The sequence below is a fragment of the Alexandromys fortis genome, unplaced genomic scaffold (assembly GCF_014885135.2).
Source record: "Alexandromys fortis isolate MF-2015 unplaced genomic scaffold, M_Fortis_MF-2015_v1.1 scaffold_74, whole genome shotgun sequence".
In the NCBI taxonomy this organism is placed as follows: Eukaryota; Metazoa; Chordata; class Mammalia; order Rodentia; family Cricetidae; genus Alexandromys; species Alexandromys fortis.
This window is the reverse complement of record NW_026068008.1, coordinates 703,759-722,054: the sequence shown is the minus strand read 5'-3', so window position 1 is coordinate 722,054 and position 18,296 is coordinate 703,759. Positions and strand designations below refer to the sequence as shown.

The 18,296-nt window shown below is 41.1% G+C and overlaps 1 protein-coding gene across 7 annotated transcripts in view; it reads left to right on the top strand.

Moving 5' to 3' along the window:
* The window catches only part of Mapkap1 (MAPK associated protein 1), a 224,137-nt gene that overhangs the window by 111,617 nt on the left and 94,224 nt on the right, over positions 1-18,296 (top strand). For all 7 annotated transcript variants that reach the window (XM_050161678.1, XM_050161674.1, XM_050161675.1 and 4 more), the window contains 2 exons: positions 5,663-5,839; positions 17,371-17,480. In XM_050161678.1, the coding sequence (XP_050017635.1) occupies positions 5,663-5,839; positions 17,371-17,480 (287 nt within the window). The remainder of the gene's footprint in view (positions 1-5,662; positions 5,840-17,370; positions 17,481-18,296) is intronic.

Below are 18,296 nucleotides of genomic sequence, written 5' to 3'. Positions count from 1 at the left end.
TGTCTATGTTGCTGGGGTTAAACTTAGGAAGCGGTCTCCTGTGCCAGTGTGTTCAAGTGTACTTCCCATTTTCTCTTCTATAAGGTTCAGTGTGGCTGGCTTTATGTTGAGGTCTTTGATCCATTTGGACTTGAGTTTTGTGCATGGTGATAGATATGGGTCTATTTTCATTCTTCTACATGTTGATATTCGGTTATGCCAGCACCAGTTGTTAAATATGCTTTCTTTTTTCTATTTGATATTTTTTGCTTCTTTGTCAAAAATCAGGTGTTTGAAAATGTGTGGAATGATATCCAGGTTTTCTTTTCGTTTCCATTGGTCCTCCTGTCTATAGTAGAGTTTGAAGTCAGGGGTTGTGATGTCTCCATAAGTTCTTTTATTGTACAGGATTGTTTTGGCTATCCTGGGTTTTTTTGCTTTTCCAAATGAAGTTTGCGTACCGTTCTTTCGAGGTCTGTGAAGAATTTTGCTGGGATTTTGCTGGGCATTGCATTGAATCTGTAGATTGCTTTTGGTAAGATTGCCATTTTTACTATGTTAATTCTGCCTACCCAAGAGCATGGGAGATCTTTCCACTTTCTGGTGTTTTCTTCAGTTTTTTCTTCAAAAATTTAAAGTTCTTGTCATACAAGTCTTCCATTTGTTTGGTTAGAGTTACTCTTAGATATTTTATGCTATTAGATATTTTGGCTATTATGAAGGGTGTTGAATCTATGATTTCTTCCTCATCCTTTTATCATTTGTGTACAGGAGGGCTACTGATTTTTTTTTGAGTTAATCTTGTATCCTGCTACATTACTGAAAGTGTTTATGAGTTACAGAAATTCCTTGGTAGAATTTTTGGGATCGCTTATGTAAACTATCATATCATCAACAAACAGTGAGAGTTTGACTACTTCTTTTCTGATTTGTATCCCCTTGATCTCCTTTTTGGTGTCTTATTGCTCTAGCTAGGACCTCAAGAACTATATTGAATTTATATGGGGAGAGTGGACAACCTTGTCTTGTTCCTGAGTTCAGTGGAATCGCTGGGAGTTTCTATCCATTTAGTTTGATGTTGGCTGTTGGCTTGCTGTATATTGCCTTTATTATATTTAGATATGATCCTTGTATCCTTGCTCTCTCCAAGACCTTTATCATGAAGGAATGTTGTATTTTGCCAAAAGCTTTTTCAGCATGTAATGAGATGATCATGTGGTTTTTATTTTTCAGCTTGTTTATATGGTGGATTATGTTGACAGATTTTCGTATGTTGAACCATCCTTGCATCTCTGGAATGAAGCCAACTTGGTCATGGTAGATGATGGTTCTGATGTGTTCTTGGATTCAATTTGCCAGTATTTTATTTAGTATTTTTGCATCAATGAGATGGACCTGTGGACCATCTCAGCCAGTAGTCCTGAAGCTGTTGTAGATGTTGGAAAACCTGGGCCTTCGCTTCAGGGGGTCTTATTTAATCAAGCCTTATTTGGTGGTAAGGAATCCACAACTTTTTATCCTGTGGGGAAACAAAAAAAGCAGAAGTTCTTTTCCAGAGTAACATGTCCTCAGACTTAAATTTTAAAGTCGATACCTTTAAAATGTAAATGTTAATTTAGCTTAGCAGCCAATATAGTGAAATGTCTCTTTGCAGTTAGCTCATTCACAGTCACAAGGTTCAAAGAAAACCCAATAATATACATAATCCAGACTCTTTGTTTAATTTTTATCTTTACGTAGCTTTTTTTTTCTTACTCTATTTCTTTTATTTTTGCTTTTTCATGTTTGGTTTTGTTTGTTTGTTTGTTTTTGGGACAGGGTTTCTCTTGGTATCTTTGGCTGTCCTGGAACTCAGTCTGTAAACCAGGCTGGCCTCAAACTCACAGAGATCTGCCTGCTTCTGCCTCCCAAGTGCTGGGATTAAAGGTGTGAGTCACTACAACTAGCTACTCTATTCCATTTGTTAAGGACTTTCTCTATCCTTTTTTTTTTCTCTCCCAAGCCTATGTATATATGTTAAACACACTGTAAACCATTTAAAGTGTTTTTTTCCTGAATCTGTCTTTATTGTATATCTCTTTTGAGTACATGAATTTTTAATTTGTTAAGCAACATGACTAGGATTAAAGCTACAGCTTTGACAACTAGCTCTGTCATATTCCTTAGCTTTTTGAGAGTCTAACTTCATGGTGGGGTTATTGGCGAGAACCATGTTTATTGCCACAACTCTGTGGAGTTTCAAGGTCCATGCCACCACCAAGAAGCCGGCTGCTCATAAACACCATTTAAGTGTTTGTTGGCAGAGCCTTTTCAAAGAACTATAAGGTTTTTGTCACTAACGTTGAGTCAGGAAGCCTCTCTTAATGGAGCCACACCTCTGCTTGCCTCCAGCATACAAAGCGCACCAAAGACAATGCTGCTACCAAGAAACTGTGCTTCACTCAGTTCTTTTCTCTCTAGGATTCTTTTTTCTTTCCTTTTTTTTTTTTTTTTTATCTTTCTCAGACTTTATGTGGAAATTTTTGCCAAATGTTTGGGCACCATTTGTAAACAGAAACTGTACTTTTGTGTCCCAATTAAATGTATAAAATAGAAACAGTCACTGAGTTGAATGGGTCAAGGCCAGTTTCCCAGTGTTGTAAATAGAAATTGTACTTTTTGTTTCCCAGCTGTCCAGACCCAAGTAATCACACAGAAACTATATTAATTACAACAGCACTGTTTGGTCAGTGGCTTAGGCTTATTCCTGGCTAGCTCTTACATCTTAAATTAAGCCATTTCTATTAATCTGTGTATTGCCACTAGGCTGTGGCTTATTGGTGCCTGCATGTTACTCCTTTGGCAGCTATATGGTGTCTCATTAACTTTACCTGCTCTCTCTCTTTATGTCTCTGTTCGGTTTTCCCACCTGACTTTACTCTGCTAAGCCACGGGCCAAAACAGCTTTATTCATCAACCAATGAAAGCGACATATATACTGAACAGCATCACACATCACTGTGTGATACACAGTACCCACGGCACACAGCCAATGACATTGTCTTGTCCTAGAAAGTGACAACACAGCAGTAGCTCCTGTTAGAGGATGATTGCTTTGTGGAGGCACAAAGGAACCAGCAGGTTTGTGCACAGAGTGGAATGTTTAATCACCATCTCCTTGGATATTCAGTTGAGGACTTGGAGCCCTGTTTGCTGCTAAACCTTGCTAATGACCTCACTCCTCTCATATAATACCGAAGGAGGCCTTCTTAAGACAGAGCACTACATAGAGTAAACACAGTGCAGATGCCTTTGAGTGTGTTACTTGGCTGTTTGTATTTTGGAATTAGTGAGTTTAAACCATTTGCTTTACTCTCAGACCTTAGCTTGTGGTATTGGTTGGATTTGTTTTTTTTTTTTTTTTTTTTTTTTTTTTTTTTTGAAACTCAGGAGCATCCCATGACAATCAAAGGAAGATTCTTCTACTATCAGTATTGTGCCTTTTGCTCTGATCAGTGGGCTTACTGTTTGCCCTTGAACCTCTGTGGTACTAGGGAATCATGGACATTTCTCAGATTGATTTATGTGGCAATAAATAATCAGTATTGTCCATGGCTTATCCCATCTGCATCTTCCCTGTTCATACAATCCTCGAGGCACAGCAGCCCCATTAAACTTAGAGACTCGCCTGCCTGGAATGAGCTGCCGTGGTCACTGCTCCTCTGTTGCTCTGCTGTGTATCCATACTGGAAGGACTGACAGAACTCTTCAAGCTGGTCCCCATCTGACCTTACTGTAGTCATCTCATATTTATATTCTACTTCTCTTGTATGCTAGACTCTACATACATCACTGAATCTAATCCTGAATTAGGCCTCGTTATGGATGTGGAAATTGAAAGCCAAGGGGAAGCTTATTTTGAAATGTAGCCCAAGAACCACGGAGCTGAGACTTGAACTCAGGTCTCTCTGACTGCAAAGCTCTGAGTTGGTGCTCTCCTATGGCATTTTTCTCTTCTAAAGAGTGTCTGTTTTACACTTACTTTGTGGTTAAGTTGACAGCTTGCTGTAAAGAACTAGAAGATCCTACACTCAGACAAGAATTTCATTTTTCTTCCTAACATTGCAAACCCATGAAATGTAAAGTGACAAACATGGCCAGATTACTTTCTTTTTATCAATCCATTTAGCAGATTCATAGTTTCCATTAATTTTCATCTGTCCCTATTACTTGTTTTATATAATAAATACTTCTCAAGCTTGACAGACACACTGAGTATAGATCACCTGAAGTAGACTCTCTGAATAAGCAGAGTGCAGCTAAAGATTGTGAATTAACTGGGAAAATTGCAAATCAGGTAGTCAGTGCAATAATTCCTTGTCACATCCAATCAATAAACTTTGTAAATCAACTCATTTAATTCAAAAAATGATCTATATAGATCAAGCAACCAATTAAACAATTAGCATACACTTTGCAATTAATTAATTAAAGCATCAATCACATAATTAACATTCCAAATTTTAGCTGCAGAATTTAGAATTCTCCTGCCTTCTGAACTATTAGATTATGCTTCTGAAGCCAACCTGCCTAAATGCTAGTAGGTTTTCAATTTCCCAGTCCACTCTGCAGCTCGCTCTTCTAAAGTATTTACATTGGTTTCAGCATTCATTTATTTACTTACTTAATTTATGTATTGTCAAGGTCTCATGTATCCCAGGCTAGCTATGTGGCCAACGATAACCTTGAACTTGTGATCCTCCTGCCTCTCCCTTCTGAGTGCTGGCATTACAGGGCTAAACCTCCACCTCTGATTTATGCCAGGACTTTATACATGCTTGACAAGCACTACCTACACCCCAACCCTAATTTCAGCTTTTAAATTGTGTTCGTGTGGTGTCCTGTCATTATAAACAAATTGCCTTTTTATTGTCCCTCAAGGAGAAAGGTATTTGTTGATTCTAAAAGGGCAAGACTAGAATCTGGAAGTCCTAACTGGACATGAAATGGAACTGTCCAGAAGTTGTTAGAAGGGCCAGGTGTGAGCATCAGAATAATCAGGCCTTGCGCTTTTATTCAGCTAAGGTTCTATAGTGTTTGGAAAGGAAAACTGAGTGGCTGGTCTTGGTCAACAGGCTTACTGTGCATCAAAGCCCACTTACCCCCTCCAATAGTTTTTTTTTCTTTATTTGTGACTGTGTTTTCATGGGACTGTACCACTTCCTTCCCCTCCTGTATTACAAGCTTCCATTTTTTGTTTTTAGTTTGGTTTGGTTTAGCTTTACTTTTTTGAGAGAGACTTTCTCTGTGTAGCCTTGGCTGTCCTTTAACTCACTCTGTAGACCTCGAACTCACAGAGATCCACGTGCCTCTGCTTCCTGAGTGCTGGGATTAAAGCTGTGCACCACCACCACCCTACTGTATAAGGCTAACATTAAATCTCACTTTTCATCTGAAGAATTGAGTTCTAGGTCTTATCTCTCACAAATGTCCAGTTTCTGTTGGGGAAATGACACAATATGACAACACTTGTTGTGTTGCCAAGTGTTTTCTCCTTATCAGTGAATGGGGAGGTAGGGGTTCTTGGTGTATCCCAGGCTGAGGGTAGAGAGCAACAGAGTCAATGTGGTGACTGGGCTCCATGCTGTCTGGGCTGCATGTCTCTTCCTACAGTACTCATTTGCCTGTGTGGTTTTTCTTTCAGTGACAATGTCAGTGCCTACTGCCTGCATATTGCTGAGGATGATGGGGAGGTAGACACAGATTTCCCACCGTTGGATTCCAATGAGCCCATTCATAAGTTTGGCTTCAGTACTTTGGCCCTGGTTGAAAAGTATTCATCTCCTGGTCTGACATCCAAAGAATCACTCTTTGTTCGAATGTGAGTACTACTTGTTATTTTCCTCAGTGTTTCACCTTGACCTGCTAGCATTTTGCATCAGGTTTTGTGCTTCAGGTGAATTATGTGTGGTGCCTAGAACATCTGCTCACATGACTACTTGCAGAATGATTTGGGAACATGTATGTGCATTGCTGTTTCATGCTTCTGCACCTACAGCATGTACAGCCAGTAACAGGCATAGGTAGAGGTGGGAACAGCATGTCTACAGATGGCCTCTGGGAGCAGTGGTGACAAGGAGCCTAGGAAGCAGTATTTGGGTTTGCCCCTTTCTAGTCAAGAAAATGAAAATGTGTATTGTGGTCATTTTTCTGTTGTGATTTAAAAACCTTTTCTCTCCGTCTGGTCCAAATTCAATTTGATTTTTCCTTGTTGCCTTCTTTTAGACTGTGCTTAGCCTTTCCTGTGCCTTTGTGAGTCTGGTGCAGCCTGTGAAAGTGTCTGTACATACATAAAATAACAGTCCTAGGAATCTATCTCCTGCATTGAAAGTGAACACATCGTAAGCAGATGTATAGTGATACATGTAGCTTTACTAATAGATCACCCAACCATCCGCCTTACAGCCTGTTGATTCACAGCAAAGATGAGTCTAAGTGCTGTTTGAGGACGCTGCGGCAGTTGAAGCAAACAGTACTGTTAGCTAAGATGATCATGATTAGCTCCAGCAGAGCTCACCCTGCTGTGATTTGTTGCCTCCACTTCCCATCCAAGGAATGCTAAGTACTGCAGATGGAGGTGAAGATTTGTCCATTCAAGTCCCAACAGCTAAGGGTGACCCCACACACTCAGATTTCAGTCTAACCTAAGTGATTCTAAACTAGGCCTCTGCTGTCCCTCTCCTGGCCATCTCCTGGGATTAATAGTGATCCCTTTGGCACCCCCTGCTGTTTGGAGCCAGCAAATTCACAGTTCTAATGAGGGAATGCCTTGAAGGACTTTCTCCTGTCCCTTTAAAACAGATTCCTTTGTTTGAGAATTGGGAAAATAGGATTGTACAGCATAAACTATTTGAGTATTCTGGGTCTTTTTCCCCTTGTGAGAGAAAGTTTCTGTGTCCTCAGAGCAGCAGAGGACTCTGTGGAGAAGTTATAGGTGAATCTTCAGGTCTGTGCTTGTACTTCGAGTATTAGAAGCCCCAAGTTGCCTTCTGTCCTTAGAGGCTCTCAACCCTATACCCCACAAAGACTCCAGAAACCTACTGTTGGCCTCCCAGTGAGACGCCACAGGGCAAACCCAGGTTCAAGTCTCACTAGCAACTTGTTATTTGATTTTTGACATTACTTTGTTATGCCTTAATTTCTCTTCTATCAAATCTGGACAAGAGGAATATTCTTAAGCATGAGTAATAAATTCTTATGAACTTAGGCTCATTGTGGAGCTGCATTGTTTCCCCAAATTAGTTTTGATATAGTGCCACTTGAATGCATATAAATATAAAACTTTGGCTATAAAAGTCTATAATGTTTTAACTATAAATTCCCTATTTTACACAACCTAAAACATGACATTAAATATAACTAAATAATAGCATTAATAAACTTAACAATAAATTTAATAATCTTGATGTCAGTGTTTTGCTAAAAATAAATTGATGCCAGGTTTAGTGAGAGTTAAATGTTTTACTTGGCAACTTGAGTCTTTTGATGTTCATTTTCATGACAATGTGATTGCCATATTATTTCCCTTTTAAAGAATGAATGTTATTTTTAATTTCTAACACATTATTTTAATTAATTTATAATGTATCCTCCAAATGTAACCTTCTCCACTAGAGAATTCTTGTTTGCATTTGTCCCTTCAGACTTTTTGTTAGCATGACTAATTCCTCTTGTTCTGCTAGAACTTTTCTACATACAAAACTGGAAATCCTGTACCCAGAACAGAGTCCTCTCCTCCTTGTCACCTCCCTCCTGTCCCCAGTAAGCCAGGACAAGTGTGCTTACTGCTTTTGTTGATTGAGCTACACAAAGATGGGCCCTCCTGGTACCTGGGCACACATGATTCTGGCACCAAAGAGCACACATTTTATAGAGATAGCCTGCCCCAGTAAAGCACTGTATGTGATCTGAGTTCTCACACCGTCTTTCTGCTTAGCAAACTTTGCTTCTGCTTGCAGTGATGAATTTGACCTTTACTAATCCATTAGTGATGTTAAATAGCTCTAGCTGCTGGCACATGCTGCCCCCACACCTCCCTTATCACAAACGTTAGCAGACCTCCTGTGAAGGCCAGGTAGTAAATGTCTCGGGCCTGTGTGTCATAGAGTTTTTGTTGCAACACTCCATTATAATGTGAAGGTTGCCATAGGCAATGTGGAGGTAGTAGGCATGGCTGGCGTTCGTTTGTCAGCCTCTGCTTCTTTTTAGCAAGCTGACTTCCTTTCATTTCTGTCCGATGAGGGACAGCTGGGTGGAGTGAGGAGCATGCAACCAGAATTGGTATAATCTAAGCATATGCATATTTATAAAATATGTATATATTTATATAATGTGTGTATTTATACATTAATTTTTCTTTTAGTTCAATCATATATAAGTCTCCTTAAATGGGTATGATTTTTGTATGTGTATATGATTTTCATTGAGCTAAAATAAAATACTTAAATTCTGAAGCACAGCCTATAAATTTAATAGCTGACTCCTGGAAGAAGGGGGCTGTGGACCTCAGAAAGTGATACTATGCAGATTAATATCAGGAAGAAGAGAGGTTTAAATTTAGTTTTCTTTCTTTCTCTGCAAAGATTATGAATTACTAAATTTTATAATTATTTTACATTCTATTTTTATTATTTTCTGCCCTCATCAGACAGAAGTGAAAAAAAGTAACCCTACTGTAGTGAGCCAGAAGTTGACAATAATAAAATAAACTTTATTTATTTTAAATGAATCTCTACTGGAAAAATGTTGTGTGGAAATGAATTTGGATTTGGATGTCTTCTAATACATCTCGTAGGTGAGAGTCGGGTTTAGTCCCCCAAATCTTATAGGCCTCAGGAAACCCCAGGACATAGAGCTTCTGTTTGAGGGAGACTTGATTTCTCTACCAACTTGAAAATTAGAAACTTCTAACAAAAACAGCCTGCTTTCCAAGTCCATGGGTGGATCAATTTCTGAACTACCCATTGATTCTGATTGACTTTAGACAGATTGAGTGTGTGTTGTCTAAGCAGTGAAGATGGGTGGACGCATTAGGACTGTAGGAAGCAGGGAGAATGTGGGAGGGAATAACAGGGGAGGTTGTTTGTTTCTTGAGACAAGTTCTCTTATATGTAAGGCTGGCCTGGAACTTGGTGAGCAGCCAAAGGTGACTTTGAGCTCCTGATCCATAACATACCTGGTTTCTATAGTGCTAGGGATCAAACCCAGCTCCCTGTGCCTGCTGGGCAAGCAGTCTGGTGACTAAAAATGCAGCCCGAGGACAATTCTTGACTGATGTCCAAAGCCAGATAAAAAGCTGGATCTCAGATGGACCCTAGCATCTGGAGAAGTGCTCCTTGCTAGCAGTGACCAAACTGGGACCCAGCTATCCTCTAGAAATACGGTGGTACAAGAAAGGGACTACCTCATCTGTCTGCTTCTACCCTCCTCCAGCACAGTGCTCATTCACCCAGAACTCGTGAAATGGAATTGAGTTCACAAATGGCAATGACAAAGCAGACCTTGCTACAAAGTGAGGAAGGAGGGTTCCAAGGGAGCAAACATCCAGATTAATAAAACAGACAGAACCAGGCCAGATTCATGTCAGTCAGTGCACTTACATTACCTTCCTTTGTGTTTTCCTTACAATGTTTAGTACAATAATGAGCAAAAGATTGCATGTTAATAGAGTCTAGGTACATTTCTGCTGTGTGGATGAAGAGCCACCAGGTAAGAGGTGGGAAGCTGGACTGCCTTGAACAACCACCATGGCCAGAGGGCTCCCCAAAGCTGCCTATGTTTCACTTGGCTTTGCCCAGAGGGAATGGTGAGCAGCTTTTAAAGAGGCATACCCAGGTTCACTGCTCTTTCTTACGTGAGTACTTTTAAAAGCCTGTAGTTTTAAAATTATCTTTTTGATGGTATCTCCAAAATATACACCAAATGACTGGTCCTTTATCAGGAAGGGCATCATTAACTAGAAGATTCTTCTGCTCTTCAGAGGCATTGCCTTGTGATCTGTAAAGTGGAACGGGCAAGAAAAAGAGAAGAAAAGGCAAACAGACATTTTTCATATATTTAATTTCTGCCTTTATCCCTATAAGCAGCTCCTTTGTAAAACCTTTAAGCTGAGGATCAGAGCAAGATCACATAGTTTGGGAAGGGGCAGAGCTAAAATGGAATACAAAATAAAAACAAGAGTCGTGTTCTCTGTCATCAAGCCTGGCAATCTAGGTATGAATTACCCAGACTAACTGCATGTTGTTTCCTTCCATACTGTTGTATTAGCAAACATTTTCGTTGTCCTCATATATGAAAATGGAACATGCAGCCTGCTTAATTTTGTATTTGTAAATCTGACTTGATTTCCTTTTTGACAAAGGCTATTGTCTGGAGGAAAGAAAAGATTGCTCTTTGTGTCTGTTTTAAATGGCAGAAATACTGGAACAAGTAATAAAGATGGAAAGAATTAATTACATCCTTCTAAGAATTCAAAGGTCAGACAAACCAAGTATGGATGCTTTGCTGGCTAGGATGTCGGCAGAAAATGTGCTAGGGTATGCTTTATTCTTACAATAATAGCACACATTTTAAACAGCTATCATTTACTTCAGTATTCAACAATTATAGCAGATTGTTGCTGTAGTTACTGTGTCTTCTGAAAGTTTGGGACTCGCATTTCTGAGTTAATGCAGCTTGTTTCATGCTGCAGCCCCCTTGGCTATGTTCAGTTCCTGTGTCTCATTTTGATTTCCTCTGTGCTCTCCCTCAGCTTACGTTGGAGTCTGTCAGCTGCTGCTGTGTACATGTCAGGCTAGTGACTCGTAATGTTTATTAATACAGTGTCAGTCTTGCTGCTGAAACAACCGTGATGCTTCAGAAGGTTGCAGTGGAACGAAGCGTTTGATTTCCAGATCCTGTCTGCACTGCATGGTGAATACATTCTCACATGTTATGCAGTTCACTGACCTGACAGTTATAGAACCCCGCCTGGGACCCCATTTCAGCAGGACATATTTGAACAGAAACAGTTTGCAAAACTTTACACACTTAAACTCCTGCCAAGGCAAACTGTTAGCCACTTGAGTTTGTTATAAATACCCAGTGGCAGTGGTTAGAAGGAGCCCACAGTGTGTTTTATATTCTGAGCGGAATGTGAATGTCTTTGCGGTTATATAGAGTAGTAAATAATTGAGTTTGATTAGGGAGAGGGACCTCATTATCCCCACCTGTGCCCAGCTGGAAGGGGAGGGTCGAAATGAAGCCATTAGCTGTCTCTCTTACTGGCATCTCAAAGAGCTCAAATACATCTGTGTCTTATTTTCTTTTCTGGCACAATCAGTCGAGCAGGCTAAGCAGGCATGACCAGATTTGGCAAGTCCCAAGGACTCTGGCAAAGATACACAAGGAGAAGGCGGAGGGCAGTCATTTTGGCTTCTCACTGCCCATTAGTCTAGCAAGTTATGTTTTTGGAAAATGTCTGTTTTGGAAAAAAAAAAGCACTTTGTCCAATGTCAAACATCACATGCTTACACAATGTGCTTTGATCTTTCAAAAAAAAAAGTGGTCAGCGCAAGGGGAAGCAAACTGTGGCATTCATACCAGCATCAACTCCCTTTGTGGTTAAAGTGATGCCCCAGGGACTGACTTTAAAGCTGGCATGCTGCAATTATTGCAAGGCTTTCTCTTGCTCATATATTTTCATTTTCCACCTTGGAGTACTGGAGAATGAACACATGGAAGGGGGCCAGAGAAGGTGACAACCAGAGGACTGCATCTCCATTGCTGTTGTGAACTGGTCAGGACCAAAGAACAGAGGTCTACTTTTGGCACCTTTATCCCACCTTTGGAAACTGAGACCACCACGGTCCTTGAAACCATGACATTTTCCAAGGTCTCTTTAGAAGGGTCTGAGAGCCAGCATAGTTGTAAACCTTTCCCACAGGTTGGTCATTGGTTCCTATCTGGGAGATGTATTGGTTTCTGGAAGTCTCTTGCCCTGAGTCCCTCAGCCTCTACTCTAAGCAATAAAGGAGTTAAAAACAAACAAAAAAGAAAACAGACTCTGGATTCTGCAAGTCAATCTTGGGTTAAATTGTGGCTCCTGCGGGACTTGTTGCTAACTATATAACTTATTAACTTAATGTTTACCTCCAGGCGTGTGTCTTAACATGTTGGTTTCCTGTTATAAAGTGGGACCAATAATAGCACCTGCCTTTCTTGGGGGAAGGAATTATGGGAACAAGTAAATTTGCAGAAATAACTGTTTTTGTTATACATCACTCGTTTGGCTATTTTTTGGGACAAGATCTCACTGTGCAGCCCAGGTTGGCCTGAAACTTGAAGATCTTTAGCCTCCAAGTGCTGAGTGACAGGTGTATGCTCCCATGCCCAAATGTTATATATCTCTTTTATTAAAGACCAGCCAATGGCTAACATGTTAGTTATTGCTTATTAAGTATTATTTGACAGATGTTATTATAAACACTTTCAATTCCAATAATTATTATCATCCTAGTTTGCCTGTGAGGAAATGGAGCCAGAGTAACTATGGTTTACTCAGCAAAGGCCAAGCTTGACTTCAAACTAGCAATTGTATTCACCAGCTGGGTATGCTCTGCTGCCCCAGTGTCATTTTTCCCTCTCCCTGGCATGGCGTGATCCTGAGATAGCTCTCCTGAGGGAGCTCCTCTGACTCTCCTGGGTGTGGCTCATCAGGTATACTGTGTCCCATGACTATATAGAGAGAAACCATCTGTTAACTGTTTTGGTCTTCTCTCCCACAGACTATGTACATATGTTAGGAACCATTTTGTTGACTTCTCAGTCTGAAATAGGATGAGTGTGAGTTTTGCCTCAGGAGACTTTTCCTGATGCCACCAGCCTCATTTCTATGAAATGATATCTGTGCTCTTTTAGGATTGAATGCATTTATAAACATTTTTAACAAATTAAAATAATACTTGTCACATAGTAAATGTTTAATAAACAGTAGTTGCTGCTGTTATTTGGGATTGTTAAATGGTGAGCAATGTACGTAATACAAATTTAAAAACTCTTTTTTAATTCTCACTGAATTTCCCTTCAGTGTGACAGTGATTTTCTATTATCTACTATCCCCCCAAAATCATGGAGTTATGCTGCTTATGAATTTTACTCTCTCAAAAGGAAAACTTTGAACATTGAGCCCAGAATCTGTCCTTCAGGGAGGTTTTGATGCCTAGATTGAAGGCTATTTTCTGACAGTGTCCCTAAATGCTGCCACCAAGCAGCTAATCACACAGTTTAATGCCCCCGTGCTGCTGTGGCTGTTGAGATACATTCCATCCATCCATCCATCCATCCATCCATCCATCCATCCATCCATTCATCCATCCTCCTAATAAAAACTCTTTGTGGAAGCCAGAGCAGACCTCTTCCTTTGGAGTAATGATTTGGGTCAAGGCAGACACAGCCAGTACTAGGAAGCACCTCTCCCTGTTTGCCACCCCTAGTGCCAGGTACCCAGCCTCCATTGTGTATTTTACCCTGTAACAATTCTGAAGGGAAGGGACCTCCTCTGGGGGTGGGGAGAACGACACTGAAGTGTTTGTATATCACAGCCTTTCACTCACAGGGCATTTCACTTGCAGCCTCTGTGTGTTCCTTCCCAATGAACTGCCTTCTTGATTGGTGTCCTGCCCTGTCCCTGTACTTTTTTGTTTTTGTTTGCTTTTGGATAAGAACCTGTCCTGTTTCCTGTGTTTCTCCGTCATCTTTGGTTTACCGCTTAGGAAAGCACTCATTCTCTGGGACTAATGCTAGTGTCAATATTCTGTGGTAAGTCTGAAGCAGTCACATAAGTTTATAATCCCAGCACTTCAGAGGTTGAAGTAGGAATGTCTCAAGTTCAGTGCAGTCTGAGCTACATTGCCAGGCTGTGTCTTAAGCTCCCTCCCTTCCCCCAAAGGCCTCTTTGGTGGTTGTGTGGCTTTTCCCCGGCACAGAATTGAGCTCCTTGAGTGAGTAATCTCTTCTTAAATGTCCATGTGTTCTTCAGTGGTTAGCAGACTTGACAGGACCCAGCTTTAAATTGACTGAAACACTTCTGGCAGCATTTAGTCAGTTCTCTGACGTCGAGTTTCATCTTGTACCTACACACTGCAGCCCACAGAGGTGTGGGAGGGCAGGCATCTCTGCTCAGTGTGTCCAGGATGCACTGACCTAAGCCCGGATGATGGGTCTGTGAGTGACCTACCTGTCCATTCTGGCTAGATACCCCACACTAGTCCCAGCCCATGGGAAGGTAGGCAAGACTAGCAACATGGTTTGCCCATGAGCCCATTGTCTCCTCAGTCTCAAACCCGATGCCCTCTGTGGAATAAGAGCATCTTTCAAAGATATATTGCGGTAGACATTTTAGAAAGCCCATAAAAAACGCAGAATGTAAAGAAATAAGGCATAAAATCCAGACTGTTTGGAAGTCAAGCTGAGAAGTGTGGTAGCGGATCACCATTTCTGTTTATTAGATGGGAGCCCAACTTAAAAGCCGCACCTAGCTGGGTGCTAAAACACTTGCTCCTGCACTCTACCTTCAGAATGCCATGTACATGTGTCCCCCAGAACACTCCCCCTTGCATGTCTCCACACCAAATAAGAGCCAAGCTTTACATTTGTCTGTAGGTAAAGAGATGGAATGTAGACCTAACGGGGAAACTGACTGGATGGGGCTATGTATGTCTGCAGGGCAAGGCCACCTTCTCCTTTTAATGTGCACGCTTTTACAGAAATGGAACCCAGAGTAATATAGCACACACTCGTGGATTCACGTTCCAAGTGCTGCTCTGCCCCTTCCCTTCACTGTTGTTTTCATTTTCCTCCCGTGAACCTTGCTACCCTGGCTTCAGCTTGGAGGCTGTAAAGGAAGATGGAGAGCCGAGTTAGCTCAGAATGATCACTATCGTTAACATTCACGGGTGGTTCACTTATCATTCCTGACTGCACAGACATGGCAGCCGCGCGGAAGCGTCCGCAGGTGTAGCATGGTGATACATATTACATTGTGCCACAATGGATTTATGTATTCTGTAACAAAAGAAAAGTGTAATGAAAAAATACAGAAGGTAATCCTTTATTCTTCCGCTACACAATTTATCAGTAAGGTCTGTAGATGGGAAGTGCCAGGGATTTCCTCTGCTTGCTTTAACCTTGGCACCCAGGTATGTTTTAGTAAAATGACAGAAAAATACAGACTTGGGGTTTTCCTCTGCTTCAAACCTTTTTTAAAAGGACACTTTGAATTTATGAAAGTTAGTTCAAATTCGAAACTGCCTGTTAGGCTTTTACTCTGCCCTTTCCCAAAAAGTTGAGTAGTGCCTTGGAATGATGCTGTCGGCTGGCCGCAGAATGGGAGCCAGTGCAGCAGTTTATGAGCAGCAGAATCCACTGTCCTTGAGGTGGCTCCCAGGTGGGTGAGAGTCTGAGGCCGGGGCCAGCGCTAGTTTGCAAATCCCCGAGAATTTGTGTTTCCTTTTGGCCCTACTCATCCATCGCCCAACATATTGTCACAGATGGAGGACATACTGACTTCTGAGGAGAAAGCCGGGAAGGCAGATCTGAGTGGGGTTGATTGGCATTTGTTCCAAATACACACTGGCTGAGTGCCAGAGCAAACACCCGCAAGTTTTTAAATGCACAAGGCTCTTTACATATCAGTACTCTTGCCAAAATATCACTTACGGCATCACTCCCAAAATAGAGTTTTTTTGTTTTTTGTTTTTTTTTTTTTTTTAAAGAGCTATTTCTTATTTTGCTTTGATCAGTAAAATAAACTTTAAAGATTGTTCTGGGATGGGGTCCAGCTTCTGAAGTAAAGAATGGCTAGGGCGCAGGCATGATTCAGTAACAGAGTGTTCAGTAGAATTAGCGCGACAGTTCTCAGGCCTGCTGCTCAACAGCAAGAACCTCACCAAGTTAAAATGAATGCTTCCGCTGGCCAGAGCAGCAGCAGCTTTGTGCTTGTTGACAAATGCAACATCAAGGATTAAAGAGCACGCTGTATGGAGACGAGCGTGGTGGAGAAGTCTCTGTGTTAGGGAAACAAATTGGGTCCTTGGTTTTGAGATCAGCCCATAGCTCCTGTAGAGAACCAGCCTCCTGATGGATCTAACCTGGGCTTCAGGCCCTTTCCCAGCCTAATCTACCACTGGGAGGCTTTCCCAGGGCTTGGCGTTTCTTTCAGATTTGTTAGTACTAAGTTCTGCCATGGTTTTTGGCCATGTTTCCCTTTGAGATTCTTATGGGGAAATGGGAATGTGACCAAACTCCTTGTAGCAATTCTCATCTTCTGTAGTTGGAAACTTGGGTCCCATTTTTTTTTTCCACAAGATGCTTGGAATTAGCCTGTTTTGTTCCAGTGCCCTAGTGTAGGGGTAGTTCTTGTGATGCTTGCCACTACAACTAACAGTCTCTATAAAATTACATCTCATGCAGGTGATGGCCTATGGGTTTTTGGGTTTTGTTCATTTAGCATCCTTGTTGTTTGTTTACTTGCTTCTTTTTTTTTATTTTTCAATCTAGATGAACCTTCTTCAACCTAATTTGACTAGAAGCTTGCAAGTAGTGTTAGAGTTTTGTCTTTCACTTGTTTTTGCTTAAACTAATATTTAGTTTGATTTTTCTAGGACTGAATAAATAAACCATTTATAGTGATGTATACACAGATTGTATATCAAAAGCTGTATCAGGCCAGGCATGGTGGGGCACACCTTTAATCCCAACATTCAGAAGGCAGTGGCAGGTGGAGTTCTGTTAGTTTGAGGCCAACCTGGTCTATTTAGTGAGACTCTGTCTGAAAACAACCAAAATAACAACAAAAGATGGAAGGACAGACTGATGTTCTACTAGATAGTAAGAGCCTTTTCTTTTCTCTGGGATACCTAGGGGCTTGTAATGATAGTATCTGCCTGCAGTGGCATCTACTGACATAAGTCAGGTTCTGTCAGTTGTCACTCCTTGTTGCAGGATTTGGCTCCCAGGCCAATACTGGGAATCATGCTCCTCCTTCTGACCCCAGCAGACCAGCTAGGTTCAGTCTGTAGTAAATTAGAAAAGCCTGCACTACCCCGACCTTGTTTCAGTGGGTTCCTCTTACATTAGAATATGCTCACGGACACCTGAGAAGTAGGGTTGGGTTGGGTTGGGTTTGGTTTGGTTTTCCCAAGACAAGGTTTCTCTTTGTATCCTGCCTGTACTGTTTCTGTAGACCAGACAGGCCTCGAAGTCAGAGATCTGCCTGCCTCTACCTCCCAAATCCTAGAATTAAAGGTGTTGCTTTGCCACTGTCCCAGGTGAAAGCTGTAGTGATGGCTCTCTCTCGCTTGTCTTTTCCTGCAGAAATGCTGCTCATGGCTTCTCCCTGATCCAGGTGGACAACACAAAGGTCACCATGAAGGAGATCCTGCTAAAGGCAGTGAAACGACGAAAAGGATCCCAGAGAATTTCAGGTGGGTTAGTTAAATTATACCATGGCAAGAGAAGCTAAGAACTTAGTTAAAGGAGTGTGTGCGTGCATGTGTGTAGGCATGTGTATGTGTGTGTGGAGGGAGTGTAGGTTGTCTGGCTATGTTGTTTTGGCTATCCTTTCTAGAAGGCTGATTAGCAGGTCTACAGTTTAGGGGGAAAAATGACTTTTTAAAGCTTCCTTTGGGCCTTAGAAGGAACTGGGTCAATGGCATATGTGAGAAGAGCATGTTCATATCAATTATGGGCAGTCCATCATTAATAATTTGTGGTAAATTAAGACAGAGCTATTTGTGTTTGCCATTAGTTAATGTAAACCTGTCTTAAAATCTAAACTAAGGAGTTAGAGACATAGCTTAGTGGCAGAGTGGCTTGCCTAGCATGTGCATAGTCCTGGCTTCTGTCCCCAGCACCACACAGAATCAAAACAAAGCCTGAAACTTGAATCACTGTTTCTAATTTCATGTTTTCACACAATTTTACATGAAAGTATTTTCAGTTACTAGAATTCAGGATATGAGGGATAGGAGGACATTCTCTTCATTTTTACTAAATGAGGGCAATCTTACAAAGATAAATTTTAAAAAGTTTTAAAAAGATAAATTGATATACCCATGTAGCTGTTAATCTCTTAATCTCTACCTCCTCATTAACCAACTCTTGTGTAGAAAATAGACTTGTGCTATTAAATGTATATATAAAAACTATAAAACACAAATATCAATATTAAGAAACAGTTCCCCCTCCCCACCCCACTCTCAAAAAAGGGAGCAGCCTAGACAGAAAACCACCAAAGAGAA